The following is an 18,468-nucleotide window of genomic DNA, read 5'->3' on the forward strand; positions in this document are numbered from 1 at the left end:
TCTGCCCGTGGATGTCAAAGTACCATATACTCCACTTGCCCAGAGCAGAACTCATGTCTGCCCCAGTATCTCTCCCTCCTCCCAATGGCGTACCACCATTTTTCAGTCACACCCCTGACTTCCCTCCTCTTCACATCTTGCTGACGTCACTCCACTCTAATATCCTCATTGCCTCCTGACCAGGCCAAACTCCCAAAACAGCCTCTTAACTGATCTCTGCCTCTATGGTCCTTTATCCCTAAACCACCTTCTACAATTGTCAGAATGTTACAAAACTGTCCTTGCCACTCTCAACTCAGCATTTCTGGTGACTCCCCACCACACCTGGGACATTACAGTTCTCCACAGTCTGACTCTCACCTACTTTTCCAAGCCCATTCCATGTCACTCCCCTCACATAATTTCCATTGCAATCAAACTTGCCTCCTTGCTCCTGTCCTTCTACAACCCTGGCTCTCATAGGATTTCAGAGTTGAGCCTTAGGCCAATCGACCTCTCCAAGACATGAAACAGAGATGACAAGCAGTCACCTTCTCCTTCTGGGCCTTGGCACAGCATCTTGCCCATACATGGGGTATGGGTCCTCCTGGGATTCCTAGCTTTTTTCGAGTCTCAGCTAAGGTAACGCTTCCTACATAAGGCACCTGATGATCCCCTCAGATGGCACTGCTTTCTCCCTTGTGAAAGTATTTTATATTAATGCTTAAAACATTCTGTATTTATCCATGTACCCATCATGCCCACCAAGAGAACATGAGCTTCTCGCAAGGCTGTGCTAGCAGGACATAAGATCCATGAGGTCCGAACGAGCAGGACCCATGAAACCTGCTGTCCAAGGACCAACCAAGCCAAGCAGAGTAAGGAATGGACCCAGTGCAGCATCCAGGAAGGTTCAGAGGGGATCATCCATATGGACACACCATGTGTCCTGATAGGCATGCAGGTTGTCTACAGAGTAGCCTCAAGTTGATGATAGTGGGCTGATCTTCAGGCACAAAGCTCATTGCCATGTCAATATTCAAAGTCTTTCTCTCTTCTTAAGACAGTAAGAAGCAGGGACTACTTTGTTTTTTCTTTTGTAGTTTCAGCATCTAGCACAATACTTTGTATACAGTGGGTATTTAATAAATGTGTATTTGCTTGAAATTAAATTATGTTATTAGTGTTCTAAAACACTCCTTTGGGGGGACAGCTAAGTAGCACAGTGGGTAGAGCTCCAGCCCTGAAGTCAGGAAGACCGGGGTTCAAATCTGGTCTCAGACACTTAACACTTCCTAGCTGTGTGACCCTGGGCAAGTCACTTAACCCCAATTGCCTCAGCAAAAACAAAACAAACAAAAAAACCTTCTCCTTTGGTTATATCATGTTAAATCCCATAAAGGCAAAGGCTATTATCTTACCTAAAATTTGTACTTCCACCACTGTTAGGAACATAATGGGGCTTTTAAGTTTGCTGTACATAATTAAACCATTCCTTCAACAAATAGCACTGTCTAGATCATATATACAGTTGGGAAGAGGAAGCCACTGAGTCAGTTTTTCAGTATATTTAAATGCAGAGTGGCACCATATACTGGGTCTAAAACTGAACAGGAGAAAGAGGAAAAACTGCCTGCATTTAGGAAATTGCATGCTCTTTTTAGTTACTTCAACTTGGTGTATAACCCAAAAAAATTTGTTTTAGCAAAATATTTTTTTCTGGTGATGCTATATGGTTATGAATCCTGGAAAATGCCATTGTTCAGTCAAAACACTGGGTGATATAAAAGGCAATCTCACAGGGAGCCAAAGAAGATATGTATAGTGCATACCTGCAGAAGTTTCACAGTCCAGGAAATAGGACTGGAAAAGGTAGTTCAGTAACTAATTAAAAGCAAGAGGTAACAGATGGTTGGCACAAGGACTTAGCTAGTGCTCACAGAATCTGAGGAGATGACCAGCAAGCATCCTATAGAGAACATCCCAAAGGTTAAGGCATGGGTATGTAGAGAATAAGTTTTGGGGATGGGAGGTGAGCCCACACAGAAAATAATTCTTTGAAAATTGGAATTGGGCAAGGGAAACCAATGAAATTAAGAGAGACCAAGAAATAACAAAACATATTATAAAGAATGAGAAAATAGAACACAATGTGAAACTAAACACACAGGAAGATTGTTGCCAAATTTTGAAAACCCCAAATCAAAGAGAAAAATGTTGCAAAAAACAAGAAAAAAAAAAAAAAACCCAATTCAAATATGTTGGAGCTACAATCACAATAGTACAAGACTTAGCAGCCACAATAAAAGAAAGACTGTAGGTCCTGGAATCATATATACCAACAATCAAAAGAACTAGGCCTGTGGACAAAAATATCACATCTAGCAAAATTATTTAGTTTTAAATCAGAAAAAAAATGGACTTTCAACTAACTTGGAGGTTTTCAGGAGTTTCTATCAACCAAACCTGAACTTAGCAGAAAATTTAACATATGAGAACCAATATCAAAGATCACTTTTAAGGAACTCAATGGACAAACTCTTTTTTTGTTTTTTGTTTTTTTTTACACGGGAAATGTATACTATATGTTTAAGATTCACATCAACAGGGTAGCTCAAAAGAAAAACTGGCAGAGTTAAGGTAAATATAGTAATCATGTTATATAAATGAGGTACAGAGGCAGAATAGACAACACAGAGGCATCAGAGGGGAAGGAGGGCCTATGGTTCTGAAACCTACTCATACCGGGAATGGATTAAATAGGCAACACTACATATATACCAAAAAGGGCATAGCACCCTCCAAAATCTATAGAGAAATGTGGGGGGAGAGATAGGCAAATGGGGAAGCAAAAGATGTATGTGTGGGGTATGAATGTATGTATGTATTGTGTATATATCTACATATGTATACATAATCTTTTCTTAACTTGCTTGAGGGTAGTGAGGGTGATGAAAGGGGAAAAAGGAATAAAGTAAATAAAGTGAGCAGCAGATAACCAAATAACAATTTAAAAGGAAGAAAAAATGGACATTCGTGAATATATTTTTTTTACTAATATATATACACACACATATATATCTAATATAATATTAATACTATATTATGATAATATATTATATACTATATACAATATTAATAATATATATCTTAATTTGGTAGTTTGTTATATATTTTGTTATATATTTTGAATTCTCCCCGATACTCTGCTGGGCACATGACAATGTTCTCTTTTATTTATTTTGTTTTCCTTTTTTCTTACTGTTTTTTCAAATAAAATTTAGAAAAAATTTATCCTTTGTCAAAATACAAATAGTTTGGAGGTCAAGGTTTTAATTTGGTATTTTGCTTCTTTAATCTATGGTATTTGATGTTAAGAATTGGTTAGTACTTTTTTCAAAACTGAGAAGTAGCTCAGTATAAGGAAGACTTCCCAATCAGCTAAGTTGTTGAAAAAAACGGGGGCTGCCATCTGACACCCAGTGGGAGCCTCCCCATTATGGGAAATCAAGCACAGGATAGAAGAGCAGTGGTCAGGGCTGTCCTTGCTGCCCACATGGGTGGGACTAGATAGATGGCCGGCCTCCAAGATGTCTTCAAGCTACATCATCTGGGGCTGAATTCACCCTTCTCAGTTTTGAAAAAAATACTAACAAATTTAGGTAGTGAGAACGCTTTTAATCCTACCCTCTGGGCCCACACCAAACCAATCTAATTAGTCCCTTTTCCTTCATCTATCTAACAACCCTCCAAGTTCAAGGCAGCCCTCATGTCTACCCTAAGCCTTCGCTTCTCCCAAGTTAAACAACAGTTAAAGTTTCTTTACCTGGGGTCTGCTTACTCCACAGCCCTCCCCTGGATGGACTCCATCCTGTCAACAATTTTCCTTACAGTGGACACGAGGCTTCTCTTAATGCAACCCAATATCATGTTATCTCTAAAAAATTCCCAACCTATAAATAATTCTTCACATTTAAATATCACTTTCCAAAATGTTCAATAAAGTCTGGAAATTAAAAATCTGAAAACTTACTGCTTCATAGCACCAGTCTTTGAGGATATCCAGCTCTCCACTTATCATCGCCTACAAAAGAAAATGGAAGGTGTGAGCTGTAAGAGGAGATATTTGGAGGAGCCAAGCCTGCAAGAGGCAGCTGCTTAAGTGTTAACAAGAGTGCTGTCACTGTTGCCTCCCCCAGGTCTCAGAGTCTCAACTGAATTATGTCTGGAGTTCCAGTGCAGCTGTTAAATCATCAGGGAGCATTTAAGAGCTGGATAGATCAGAGAGATGCGTCAGCCGGCTACAGTTTAAGAACAAAGCCCTTCTTCCCAGGCTCCCGGGTCACCTAAATCTTGTTCACCCATTCTCACCCTCAGTTGTAGCTTTAACAAAAGCTAGTGTGGGAATATCTCAATAACAAACCTCTCTCTCATGAAGTTCAAGCAAGCTTTGCCAAGGGAAATTCTGATCTCTCACTAATGGGTCACATAGTAAAGGAGCCTGTAATTTCCAGACACATGAGAGTAGAGGAATTCAGACCAGGATGTATCTCTAACTTCTGTGGGTGGTACTGGGAAGGGGACTATCCCAAGGAAACCTTGATAGAGAGATAAATGGGTAGATACACACACACACACACACACACACACACACACACACACACACACAATATCTCTTCTCTTGAACAACATGAGAGATGTAGCCTAATTCATCAGAAAGGGAAAGAATATCCAACCAAAGCCCAGAAAGACACACATAGACCCCATGCATCCTTTATCTTCTATTTCCAGTAGCAAAGATCTAATCAATGAAGCTGGTCATCAGAGTATATGTCCTTTGTATGACACAAGTGATCAGAATGCCTTTATTCAGCAAAGGATAGTTGAGAAATTTCTATCCTAATGTCTAAATGTCAATAAAATTATGGAGATTGGTCCTGAAAAGCAAATGAAAGCAAAGACAAAACTGTGAGAACAAATTAGAAGATAATGAGAAGTCATAAAATTTTCCTGCAAAATGAAAGCAAGAGGTAGCCTGAAAGTGGAGCCCCTATCAGGAAGTTTCCCTCTGAAGGTTGCTTTTATACAATCATCCCTAATTACCAGTTGCTGTCCAAAAAGATGGAAATAAGGGCGATGTGCTAGGGAGAAAAGGATTATAATTCCTCAACCACAAATCTCCTCCACCTACACTTGGTGTAGTGCTGGTGGAATTGATGAATATGGCAAAAATGCCAAGTTCACCAGCAGTTTAAATTAAAAGTCAGAAAATCTAATTCTAACTTTGAATCTACCCTCGAAGGTGGCTTGCCTATGTCTTAAGTTTCCCAGTCCATTAAATGGCATGATCATAATATTCCCTCCCTGCCATCCAAGAAAGTCAGAAACTTCTTAAAAGAGAAAGGATAGATCAACAATGTCAGGACTCACAGAAATGCCTCAGTTTCTCAAGGGGGACAAACCCCTCTCACCACTCCATTCTGTTCTCCCCTACTTGCTGAGGCAGGTCCCAGGCTAAGCCAAGCCAGAGCCTTCCCTGATCAAGCATCAAATACAAAGTGATTCTGAAGTCTAAAAGTTTCTCTCTAGTCAGGGATTGGGAGGAACCTCATCTTTAATCAGCCAAAGCTGAGGAATTAAGAACAATGACACGCTTGATGCATCTGCTAATGAGTTAAGTGATATTGATAGACTGGGCTCATTTCTCTCCCTGAATTGAGTTAATGAATGTTCACTGATAGCTCTACACAAGCCACTGAAAATCCCAAGAAGCAGAAAACGCTAGAGAAGTGTTGAAGGGCCTCTTGTGATATACTTACCTCCAGGACATTGGGGATGATATCACGTTCACACTGCTGCAGAAACTTATCTTTGTCAAAAGTTGGATCCACTTTGAGGATTTCAGTAAGAACTTCAGACATCTCTGTCTTTGAGAATAGGCCACCTGATAAATATGAGATTCTTTCATCAAGCCTCAGAGTGCCCTCCTCAATCGTCTGCTGTAAAACCAACCTCCCCACACCTGGTCCAGCACCCACAGATCTGGGAAACTTCCTCTTCCCGCTTTCATGGGAGTCCTTGTCATGAGTTTCTGCAGTGTGCTCGTCCTCAGCTTCTGGGACCTATAGGAGGCTGGTTTGCTCACCTATTAAATCAGTCATCTTGTCTGTCACTGCTCGAGATAACCGGATGAAGGTATTATCACTTTCATCATATTTCATCTTCATCTCAAAGAATCCTGAAAGCAAAGCAGTAAGTAGGACTTGTGAACAAGCCTTTTATTTTTATTTCAAAATTTCATTCTAACTTTAGTTATTTTTAACACTAGCATCAAAAGAAAATAAAAACTTTAAAAAACATGTATTGATCATAGCATAAATTTCATCCTGTAAGTATATTAACTTGAACAAAATAGCAAAAACATTCTATTTCTTTTGAATCCTTGCTCTGTGCAGTCCTTTCAGGTTTTAATAGGTCTTTTTCAAATTATGCTGTTAACTTTAATCAAAAAATTATGCCATTAAAACACTAAGAGATCAGATCAAAGGACAAGGTCCCTTCCTGTGAAAAGCTTTTACAGAGGGAAGGACTTGATGAGGGACTAGCAAGGCAGAGAATGACTCTTCTCAAGTAAGCAGTCAAATATTTGAGAAAGCACTTTTAAATCTACTCTTGGGATAATATAACTTAGAGAGCTTCACTTTATGCTTCCCCAAATACAGACAGACAACTTCTTTCCTTAATCCAAATTCCACATTTCCATTTGGCTGTCTTCTAATCCAATGTCAACTAGTAAAAAGTATTAACAGAACTCTCCCAATCAGCTAGATTCAAGAGCTCAGTTTTTCCTGATTTCTCCCTCTTCCTGAAACTCTGCAATCTGTCAAAAGTCAAAAAACCTGCCCAATTCGGTATTTCTCCAATTCTTTCCTCCTCTTCTGTTCCCACTACCTCCACCCTAATTCAGGTCCTTATCACTTCACATGTGGTCTTTTGCCAACAGCCACTGCTGTGAAATCCACTCTCCACCTATTCTTGGCTAGAGAAGGATTAATTATCTATGGGATCTCTCCCACATAGTATGAAGCTAACTTTTCAGTCATATTCCACTTTATACTTCATTAAAATTGATGACTTCATAGAACAGTCCCCCTTGACCTCACAGACTAGTCTTAATGCACTTATTTCCTTGTGCCCTCTCTCTACAGAGTATCAGAGCCTGAAGGGGTGAGAGGCCATCAAGTCAAACTCAATGCCCATCAAGAATCTCTCCATCCCTATGAAGCTGTCCCTCAGCCTCTGCCTACAACCCCAATACCTTCCATGCAACCTACTCTTTGATTAAAACTGCTGCTCTGCATCTTCCTGTATTTCCCTGGGCCTGCCTTTTAAAACTACCTAAATAACAAACATTTAAGAAGGACCTCCTTTGTGCCAGTCATTGTTAAACACTTCTGGCTGTGAAAGCCTTTCAAATAACTGAAGCCAGCCTTTCTGGCCCATCTTTTCAGCAAGGTCCCAGACACACGTCCTTTTACTTGCTTCCCAATGACATTCATGTCTCAGTACTAGAACCCAGTATCAAATGGATTCTGCTACAAAGCAAAGGGCTAAAGCAACCTCCTCCCCTGACTCCATTTAGTCAGACCGACGAGTCCATGCTCGATTACTACTCCCATTTGTGTAGTTTTTCCCATGAGAATCTTGTTTCTATTTGTACCCCAGTACTTAACACAGTAAGTTTTTTTGTTCATTTACTTTGCCAAGTTCAGGGAAGCAGACACAAATGTGATGGAATCCCATCCAACTTCCAAGTGTAGGGTCGCACAGTCTGTCATATCTCTGGAGTCTGCTTTCTTGGATTCCTTCACATAATCTTTCCTACAGATGAACTCAGAAAAGGTCATCTACAACAGGTAACATCCTCTCCTTTCATTTTCTTTTTAACCTCCTACAATCTAGATTCCAACCTTTTACTTCACCGCAATTGCCCTGTTCAAAGTTATTAATGCTGTCTTAATTTTCAAATCCAATGTCTTTTGCTTGATCTTTCATCCTTCTTGACTGACCCTTCTGCAGCCTTTGACATGATCACTCTTTCCTCCTGGACTTTCTTTTTTCTGTTTCCAGGACACTACTCTCTCCTGGTTTTCTACCTACCTACCTCTCTTACCATTTTGTCTCATTTGCTAGATCCTCACAGGTGACACTAATTATGAGTGGCCCACAGGGTTCTGACCTGGGCCTTTTTTTCTTCTCCTTCATATGACTTCATGACCTCATCATCTCCTTGATTTCTAGGAACACGTACCAAATCTTATTTGGTGTTCAAAATAATCAATCCATCTCTCAGCTCTAGGTATTTTCTCTCTTCATGACTATATTTCTTTCCTTCCTAATTTCCCTGGGATTTTCTCATCCTACCTTCTACAGGAAGCCTTTCACCATCCATGTTAATTCTTAATGCTTTCCTCTTAATTATGTCCTACTTATTCCACATATAACTTGGTCGTACATTTTTGTTTGCTAGTTGTCTCCAATTACAATGTGAGTTCTTCAAGGGCAGGGGCTGCCTTTTACTTTTCTTTGTATTTTTTGTGCTTGGTAAATATTGAACACAATAAATGCTTACTGACTGACTGAGCCTCTTATTTGGCACTGGTCACACGGCTTGCCGTTGTAATTTGTTATGTATGTGTATAGACTGAGCTCCTAGAAAGCAAGAGTCAACAGTGCTATACCTTATCCTGAGTGCCAAAGGGTGTCTAGTACATGGTAACACCAATCATTTGTTTTACTAGTTTGGTTCTAATGTAAATTTGGTTTGGTCCTAATGTAAATGAATAATGTCCTATTCATTTTTAGTCAGCATCCCCCTGTACTAAGGTGACTGTTACACAAATTTGATTCTTAATCTGGTTACAAGAAAATAAAATTTGCTTTATGAATAAAAAAACTGAGAGAGAAAGGTGAGATCTAACAGCTTCCTGTTGGGAAGCCATTATGCTGAAACCACCAACACCTTCCCTCAAAGCCCTGCCTGGGCCTCAGCAGCCAAGATACAGCCAGCTGTTCTGTCTTTTGTTGGTTGGTTAATTGTTGTCCTTGGTGCTAAGAGAATCAAAATGACATCACTATATTGCAGTCAAAGTACAGTGTGTCCAACTGTGGCTGATCAGACTAATACAAGCTCAGAAATCACCACCACAGATCAGGTGCAAATTGTCTACACGAACATTTGGAGTGGACAGACATCGCTAAGTTTGTGCATCTCAAGTTTCTTTTGTATTACTGCAATTCTGCTTTGCTCCTAGAACATAGTGTCATCTTTGATGTGGGCATGCCATATTGAGTGGTACTATGCTAGTGTCTCCCATGTCTCACAAGCAATTCAAAGTTCTTCAGAGAGATCTTGAGAGTGGCTTTGTTTCACTTCTACTTTTCATAGAAGAGCTTGCTTTGTGTGAGTTCATCATGAAAGTCTTTTAAGCAAATGTATCTTTGCCATTAGGTCAATGTGACCAGCCCATTGAAATTGTGCTCTTTGCAGTAGAATTTGAGTTCTTAGCAGTTCAGCTTAAGAAAGGACCTTAGTATCTGGGCCTGTATTTTGCCAGGTGATCTTCAGAATCTGTCTAAGACAACTGAAATAAATGGATGTGATTCCGTTTCCTGGCATGACGCTGGTACACTGTCCAGGTTTCACAGGCATAAAACAATTAGGGTTAACACAACTATTCTGTAGTTATACTGTAGACCTTTAGTTTGCTAGGTAAATCCTCCTCTCAGACACTGGGCTCAAACACTGAGCTATCTCTGGCAATGCACATCAATGTCATCATCTATGTGAACATTCCAAGAAAATATACTTCCAAGGTAAGTGAATTTAATGACAGCATCCAAAATTTCTTCAACTAACATCACCAATGATTCAAAGTATGGATGGTGAGGTACTTGCTGATGGAGAACCTGTTTTCTTGCAGGTCAAAATTAGAACAAGCAGCGGAGAACTGATCCATACTTTGTTCCATCTCAGCCTCAGAGGCTGCATTGAATGCACAATCATCTTCAAAAAAAAGTCACACTAACTCTACCTCCACTTGAATCTTGGCTTATAGTCTTTGTAAATTAAGTAATTTGCTACTAATGCAACAGATTAATTTGAAGCCATTTTCATCCTTTTTGGCGGTTGTCTGGCAACATCATGCTAAAAAGCATGAGAGCAAGCACATCACCAGGTCTATTGTCATGAAACTGATGTATAATACTGACAAACTTCTCCAGGCAACTAAATTTTGCCATGATTTTCTATAAACCCTCACAATGGACAATATCAAAAGCTTGGGGTCAGACTGACAAATACCATCTACAGACTTCTGGCTCCTGGAATTTTTCCTAGAGTTGTTTAGCAGCAAACATAGTTATCAATTGTTCCTTGGCCTTTTCTGAAGCCCCACTGACTCTGGGTCAGATGAAGGAATCACTTTATTAAGGACTCAGTGAAAATCTTGTCAGCAATGACTAAGAATAAGACCCAACTTGTGATTGTTAAAAGATAACCTATTTGTTTTGCTCTGTAAAGATGGATAATGGAGGCATCTTTCAATTACTGAGGGATAATCTCTTCTTACCATGACTTTTGTCATGGGACAAGCTTTTGTCTGAGAAATGGGTCCCCGCCTTATCAATTTCAGCTGGCGTAGAAATCAGTACCAGGTGCTTTGCCACATGAGAGGGGCCTAGTGGCATTCAAACTCAATTCTTCAATTTGAAGTTTTGGAGAAGTATTTCAACCTAAGGTATGTGGTCAATAGCTTCAGTGCTGATTGATGACAATCTGTTGAGAACACTATGGAAATGTTCAGCCTCTCTGTTCAGGAACAAGTCTTTATCATATGTGGCACCACCAACACTGTGTAGTTGAGAGTTGGTCTTTGACCCATAAACAGCCTTCAAGGAATCATAAATCATTGGAGTGTTATCAGTATTAAAGTGAATCTCATCCACCTTCTTATTGTGCCAAGAATTCTATATCTTTCTAAGCTTTGCTTGCACTTTCCTTTTGATAAACCCTGTCTTCCTAGAGATGAATTATCCTGCTGATAAACCCTGTAAAGTTCTTGTTTTTCACTTAGTAGTGTCCATTTCCCCATCATCATCAAAGGAATCTTTATGAATGTTCTGACCCAGGTAAGTAAAAACAGTGCTGTACACTAACTTTCTAGAAGTTGTCTACTTCTTTTCACTCCACTGTAGCCAATCATCTGTTGGCTGTTTTCCCTCTAAGTTAACAATAAACTGTTTACAGCCTGGAGAAATGCTCTAATCTGTTGCTGTTTGGTTTTCCGGTAGCTGTTTTGTCTTGGGACCACCACTTTTGTGGAATGCAAATGTTTAGGTTGAGGCAGATACGCCTATGATTTTGTCCAGCATTCCCTGCCACACATCACCTTCCGTCATCATTCTCACATCTTGTCTGTGTCTTCTCTTATAATGACACAGTCTTATTAAATGCCAATGTCTGCCATAAGGGTGCATCTATGAAGTTGTATTGTATTTTGGTAAATGAAAGACAGTGCCCCAGACAAGAGGGTCATAAAACATGCAAGTCTTTCCTAGAGACTGTTGCTGTTGATAACTCCATTCTTCCCAAGGACTACGTGCCACATCTGATAATCGGTACCTATTCTGGAATTAAAGTCAATCAGAATTATAAGCTTATCCTTAACTTGCACACACTGATGCAGGTCTTCCAGTCTTTCTTCGACTTTGGTCTGGTTCCTTAAATTGGTGTGCACACACAGATGATGGTGGCTTTCCTGAAAGGGGCCATCACACTGTCATGAGCCTGTTGTTCATTCTTTTTGGAAGGCACACAAGCTTGCTGACTTAAATTAGTTTTGACTGTAAAAGCTATTCCAGCTTCACGATGCTCCTCGTTACGGCAGCCACCCCAAAAAAGCATGTATCCAGCTCTAATTTCGGTAAGCTGGCCTTCAATTGACAATCTTGTTTCATGCAGTCCTATTTAGATGTGATACCTGCGGAGTTCTCCTGAGACAAGAGCTATTTATCTTTTAAGTCCACTGGATTTTGTGTAGTCTATAAGCATTGTGTTTATCAATGGTGAGTGGAATTCATCTTCACCAAGATTTTTATAAAGTATTTTGTTTTTCAACTACTAGATAGGATTCCCACTTGATACAGTAAACAAGTCAGATTTTTCTTTAGCCCCCTCTTTACTCCACGAAGTGAACATGTACAAAAGCTGCTCAGATTTTCAGAATTGCCAAATTTGACTGTTACTTCAGTTTAATGAGAAGATGATGTTATGGCCTGGGCCATTGACATGTAAGGTTGTGATCACAGCTATCAGTGTATTCATATCTGCTGCTACTTCATTTGCTTGTTGTTATAGGTAAAAATAACAAAATGGTATGGATGATTTCAACTCATGCGTAAAAATGGATTTAAGCCTGGCAGAGGCAGAGACATCAGCCTCCTTCTCTCTTCTAGAGCCAAAATCTAGTGGCAGGACACCAGTTAAGACTGGTGACGGCTGGGGATAGAGTGAATGATCTTGGTATCTTTGATGTCTAATCAAGCTCTAAGCACTCCATAGCAGCTGCTTCAGCTGCCTTCTTAGCAGTTGGGACAAACTGCTCATTCACCCATTCTGCTGGGTTAACTCTTCAGTTGCTTGAGATAAATACCCATAGCTCACTGATGGTTTTAAGACTCCTTTAGCTATGCTCAATTTTGTTTAATCTGTCTGTTGAAATGGTCTGAACCAGGGCTATACATACTATGGCTTTAAGAGTCAGAGGTGAGGGGCAGCTAGGTGGTGAAGTGGTTAGCGCGCCAATCCTGAAGTCAGGAGGACCCGAGTTCAAATCTGGTCTCAGACACTTAACACTTCCTAGCTGTATGATCCTGGGCAAGTCACTTAACCCTAATTGCTTCTGCCCCCCCCCCCCCCCCCAAAAAAAAAAAGAGAGGTGAGAGTTAAGTGAACCACATGGACACTAAAGGTGAAAAGCTTGAAGAGGACTCGGCAGCCTCAAAGCACAGGGACTAGTCTTCCCTTCTTCTGTTACAAACTATCAAATGTCAAACATTCTGCTGAAATCACATTAGTCCAAGTGTTAAGAAAGTCAAACCTGGGAGGGCCCAAAGACTTATCTAATCCAATTAACAGCTGTTTTAAGGTATGAAAATACTCTACTTCTGTATTTTGCTTCATTTTCTTACCCCTATTCTAGCTATACAGAAAAACCACTGGACAGAAGAGAGAAGCATAGAGTAGCCAGCCATGTTCAACTAGAGGCTCATGTTTTCTGTGTGCCAGATGGATCAGTGGACTAGATGCTATCACCACTTCAATTTTTAAGAAAATGTACAGTTACCTTCATTTGCAAACATGCAATGAACCTTACAAAGGAGAAAGAGAAACTGAAGGTACCTGAGCAAAACTTTCTGCATATCATCTGAGTCTGACAGTAGGACAGATAATTCTCAGTTCCACTTCTACATGAAAACTCCCACATAAGGCAATTTTTATATAATGCAAATCTGGCCACTGACCTGGCGAAAGGAGAGAGGGATCAAGGAAGGGCAGGGGCCAGCACGTGGTTCAAGAACACACTGGGGTTTGGGACAGAAAAATCAAAGAGGAAGAACAAGGGGGGGCAAGGGGGAACACCAGAGATGGCCTCATTGGGACTGAGAGAAAGAACACAGGAAAGGCAGACACATGGGGGCCAGACATGGAAACAGAGTGAAAAGCATGGGTAACCCATGGGGGCAGGAGACAAACACACAGGTCCCAAGCATGGATGGAAAACAGACATGTTGGGAGGGTGGACAGAGCGGAGCACAGCAAAGGTCTCTTCCCTTGGAGCAGGAGGCCTCAAGTCAAGCCCTGGATACAGCTGTGGTGGCAATCTCTACACAGATCTGTTCTGTTTTCACTTTTTTGGGGGAGCCTGTGAAGCACCAAATAGAGGGACAAGAACAGAGAAAGACACAGCAAAAGTGTACAGTACATCAACAGAGGCTTTGGGAGGCTTTTTGGAATGAGAATTTCTTTAGAATTCTTTACATAAAGTCAAATTTGTGTAATGTGCATTTACATAAAGAGAGAATTGCATGTATATGCAATGTTTCATAGCCACAATTCTTATCCTCTGCAAAGAAGAGAAAGAGGCACATTTTCTCATCTCTTTAGGCAAAAGCTTGATGACCACTTTTATTTTTGTCAATTGTTTATTACTTTAAATAAGCTTTAATTGATACTTTCTATTTCTTTTTATCATTATAGTCATCCCAAACATTCACCTGCAGAGTCAACCCACATATGAAGTAGCATTTTTTTAGAGGGAAAAAAATATCAATTGATCAACACATTGAAAGAATATGGGGGAGGGAGGAGGGAGGAAATGGACTGCTTATTAAAAATAAATAAATAAATGAATGAATGAATCTTTCCCAGTTAATTCCATAGCCCATTCAGAATACAAAGACCACTAACCCTAGGGAACAAAATGTTCTCTGTGCGTGTGTTAAGAAATCAAACCAGCTGCCAGAATATCAGAAATATCAGTAATTAAGATGAGGAACCCTGTTTTCTCACTTTTCTACCAATAAAAATGGAAGATCCTTGCAAGAACCTCCTCCTTGCCTCCTGTCATGACAAGGAGCCCGTCAGGACAAGAACTCTTCCTGGTGTCTCCCAACTGTGTAAATCAAAGATTTACTGTCCAAGAAGCTAGACAAAATCTCCCCATCAGACATTGGAGATTCTATGCCGTTCTTTGATGATGCTTGGCCTAAGAAGAGACAATTCAGGGAAGGGATACAATAGCCATCTCTGTGCGCTAACTGTAACATGGACACAGCACTTAGGAAGGTCAGGGGTACTCAGAGGTTACATGACAGGTCCTGGCCACAGAGATAGGATCAAGGGCCAAACCCAAATATTTCTGACTCCACTAATCATCCTGCCTCTTCAGGTCCTGTTGAACTCTGAAATGCTGTTTCCTTTTACTCCACCATCTCCTCCTCCTTTATTTTTTACCTCAAGGACAAAGAGTAGGGATTCTTTGTATTGTATATTCTCAAGACCCAGCATATCGCCTGGCATGAAGCAGACATTTAACAAACGCCTAATAACTGATTGACAGAAGTTAAGAAACCATTCAGTCCTATTTGCAACTGACCAAGAATCCCCTAGAAAACATTCGCTAACAAGTCTTTATTCAGCATTTATTCCCAAAGCTCCAATGAGTTGGAGGTACCATCTCTAGTCCAGTATATTTTTAAACAGCTTTGATTATTAAAAAATTTTTCTTTACACTGAGGCACCCAGACAAGCTGTAACTCCCAGTGATTGTTCCTTGTTCTGTCGTCTGGGATCAAACTGAAGCATAACATCCCATCAGCTCTTTAATTCCCCAGTTCCTTCAATGGATCTCGACATGGCAGAATCTTTAATCTCATTATGCTATGCTATTCTTTTCCTGGATTTGTTTTGCACTCTCAATGTCCTTCCTAAAATGTACCTTGATTTGAACACAATGTTCCAAATATGATCCATTAAGGGGAAAAGGACACAAGGATGATGCTGGTCCTCATTCTCACTATGCCTCTCAATGACACCCAAGATCCCATTAGCCTTTCTGCCAGTACTGATTGCCCTGTGACTCATTCTAGAGCTGATGGGCTAGTGAAATTCCTAGATTTTCTTTTTATAAATGGTTACTTAACCAAACCTTTTCCATCTCAAGTTTCATAACCCACGACAGTTAGGTTTTCCCCAATTCTATCTGAATTTAGACCATTAGTCAAGACTTTTATTCTGCCTTCTGCTCCAAGTTTTAACTCTTCTCTCCAAGTCCCTGACAAAACACTACAAAGTACAGAGCCCAGGTCAGGTTTCTGGAGCCCTCTGGCTAAAGATCTTTCTCAAGCTGATTTCAGACAGGTTCCTGTGGCTGCTGCACCCCAATATTCTATTTAATCAAAATTTTATTTATTGCTTTCATCTTGTTTTTCTTTTAGGTTGGATTTTCAAGCTGAGAAGAGAGGGTTGACGTACCCGCTAATATAATAGTGTTGTTTATTTTTTTTTGTAATCCACTTAACTTCTTTAAAAATTTGGATGTTACAGTCAAGAACAAATATTTTGTAATTTATTTATATTTAGAAAGACAACAGGGATCCACTGAAGGTTTTTGAGGATAGGAGGAGAGTGGCATGATTGACTGGGAAATGGCTAAGCAAACTGATTGAACATGGTGGAATACTATTGAGCTAATAATGTGTTTTTTTGCTATTACATAAAAAATAAAGTGATAAATACAGGGAAGTATGAAAAAATACATATTGATACAAAATGTAGTAAGCAGAACCAGGAAAGTAATATATATGTAATGACAATAATAGGAAAAAAAATTTGGTCGCTATATCATTTGGTGCCTATATTGTTAGTATTGATATTGCTTCATTGTCTATGCTATCTTTTAGCAAAACGTAGTTTCTTTCCTTATTTTGTTTGATTAGGTCTATTTTTGCTTTTACTTTCTATGAGATCAGAATCTATTCCTTTTTAAAAATTTCATTTGAAGCATAACAGATTCTACTCAAGGCCCTTCCCTTTACTCTGTGTATGTCTCTGCTCCAAGTGTTTCTTATAAACAACATATTGTACAAATCCGATTTCTGACTCACTTGGCTATCCATTTTCATTAGATGGGAGAATTCATGCCATTCACATTCATCATTCTAATTACTATCTATAATCCTCCATCCTATTCTTCCTGTTTGCCCTTTTTTTCCTCTTACCCTGTCCTTCTTCACCAGTGTTTTGTTCTTATTTACCACCTACTGTGATCTGCACTCCCGTTTATCCCGGATCCCCACCTCCACCCCTGGTCAGATATATTTAATCTCCCCTCCTACTTTCCTGTCCACTAAGATACCTTTCTATATTCAATCGATTGTGTCTATTATCCCCTCTTTGAGTCAATACAGATTAGAGGCCAGTTCAAATGGGCTCTTATACTCCAAATAATCCAAGGTTAAGTTTTGCCACTTACTATTAAAGACGACATTGTTGTCCTTGAAATCTTTCCACTGTTGATACCATTTTGAATCCTTGTGCAACACAACTCCCATCGCTTCCCTGGGGAAAATCACAAGGCATTCATTTCATCAGTAACCTTGGACTGAGGTCTGAAAAGGGAACATGATAGATACTTCCAGAAAAACCATACATGGTTAAAACTCCCCAGTCCAGCCCACACGTGCATCTATGCTGCTTCTTTACCTGTCTGTCACTATCTTTGTTTTCAGGCCACAACAATCCTGCCCCATGTCTTTGTCACAGGCGAATCCACTGATCTGAGATATGCAGGAGGGAGTGAATGAATGAGTATGTGTGTGTGTGTGTGTGTGTGTGTGTGTGCAAAACAAGATGTAAACAGTCCCCAAATAAGAAGCTCCCTTCATTTGTTATTCCTGATTCCAAGAGGGAGGCTCCATGGGGAAGTGGAATCAACAATGGATTTGAAGCCAAAGGACCAAGGTGAAATGCCAGTTCTTCCTTAAATCATTCCCCCTTTTCTGGGCTCAATTAGGGGATGGGCTGGCTGACTTCTAGTATCCCTTCCATCTTCTAGATCTTATGATCTTGACTCTAGAAATCCAAGTGCAAAGATTATCTCAGAAAGTTCAATTAAACAAAAATCATTGAAAATAACCCCATAAAATATAATGCTCCAGGTAGGGCCAAGAGCATGGGACCAAGCTACTAGGTCAGCTTCTTTTCCTACCTATACAAAATAAAATGGTTAAGAAATTAAAGTTGGATATGGTCAATAACTCAAGAGATTTATTTTGTCAAATACCTACTCATTGGGTTCAAATACTTTATCCTCTTTGATTTTCACTCCAGATAATTCAGTCCGTTTTCGCAGTCGCTCTGGTCTTCGGTAGGGACCTGTCTGCCCTAGGACACTTTGATCTAGTTCCTTCTTCACACTTTCAACTCCCTAAGAAAAAGAATAATCATCTAGGGCAATCACAAAAATCTACCACCTGTTTCTGAGGCAATACTAGTTTCTGGATCCATGGGAGGCCAAAATGAATCACTACCAAACCCTTTCCCAAACTGCAAAGTTTTCCTGAAGATGACAATGCAAAATGTTCTTGAATTTGAATTCCAGGGAACAATGAGGAGGCAGCATTTCTACTCTACTCATACAAACATGAAACATTACTATTTATGTATTTGCACAATTTGACTTTGGCCTTTATTTCCTCATATCCTTTATATACTGCCCATTTTTTGGGCAACAAAGTTCGTTCAACTTAATAGACTCCATTCCACTTCTGAGAAAACCACTAAGTCCTAAGGCCAATCAATCCGAACAGCCAGGAGTCTGCACCATTCTCTATCTAGCCTGGTCAGCTTTGGGCTTCATAAGGAGG

The 18,468-nt window shown here is 39.9% G+C and overlaps 1 protein-coding gene across 3 annotated transcripts in view; it reads right to left on the minus strand.

Moving 5' to 3' along the window:
- The window catches only part of TIMM44 (translocase of inner mitochondrial membrane 44), a 51,114-nt gene that overhangs the window by 12,830 nt on the left and 19,816 nt on the right, over positions 1 to 18,468 (minus strand). For all 3 annotated transcript variants that reach the window (XM_031948289.1, XM_003760888.4, XM_023496913.2), the window contains exons 6-10: positions 17,890 to 18,029; positions 17,076 to 17,161; positions 6,125 to 6,217; positions 5,799 to 5,923; positions 4,013 to 4,063 (exon numbers count right to left, since the gene is read on the minus strand). In XM_031948289.1, the coding sequence (XP_031804149.1) occupies positions 4,013 to 4,063; positions 5,799 to 5,923; positions 6,125 to 6,217; positions 17,076 to 17,161; positions 17,890 to 18,029 (495 nt within the window). The remainder of the gene's footprint in view (positions 1 to 4,012; positions 4,064 to 5,798; positions 5,924 to 6,124; positions 6,218 to 17,075; positions 17,162 to 17,889; positions 18,030 to 18,468) is intronic.

Source organism: Sarcophilus harrisii, chromosome 1 (assembly GCF_902635505.1).
Source record: "Sarcophilus harrisii chromosome 1, mSarHar1.11, whole genome shotgun sequence".
Lineage (NCBI taxonomy): Eukaryota > Metazoa > Chordata > Mammalia > Dasyuromorphia > Dasyuridae > Sarcophilus > Sarcophilus harrisii.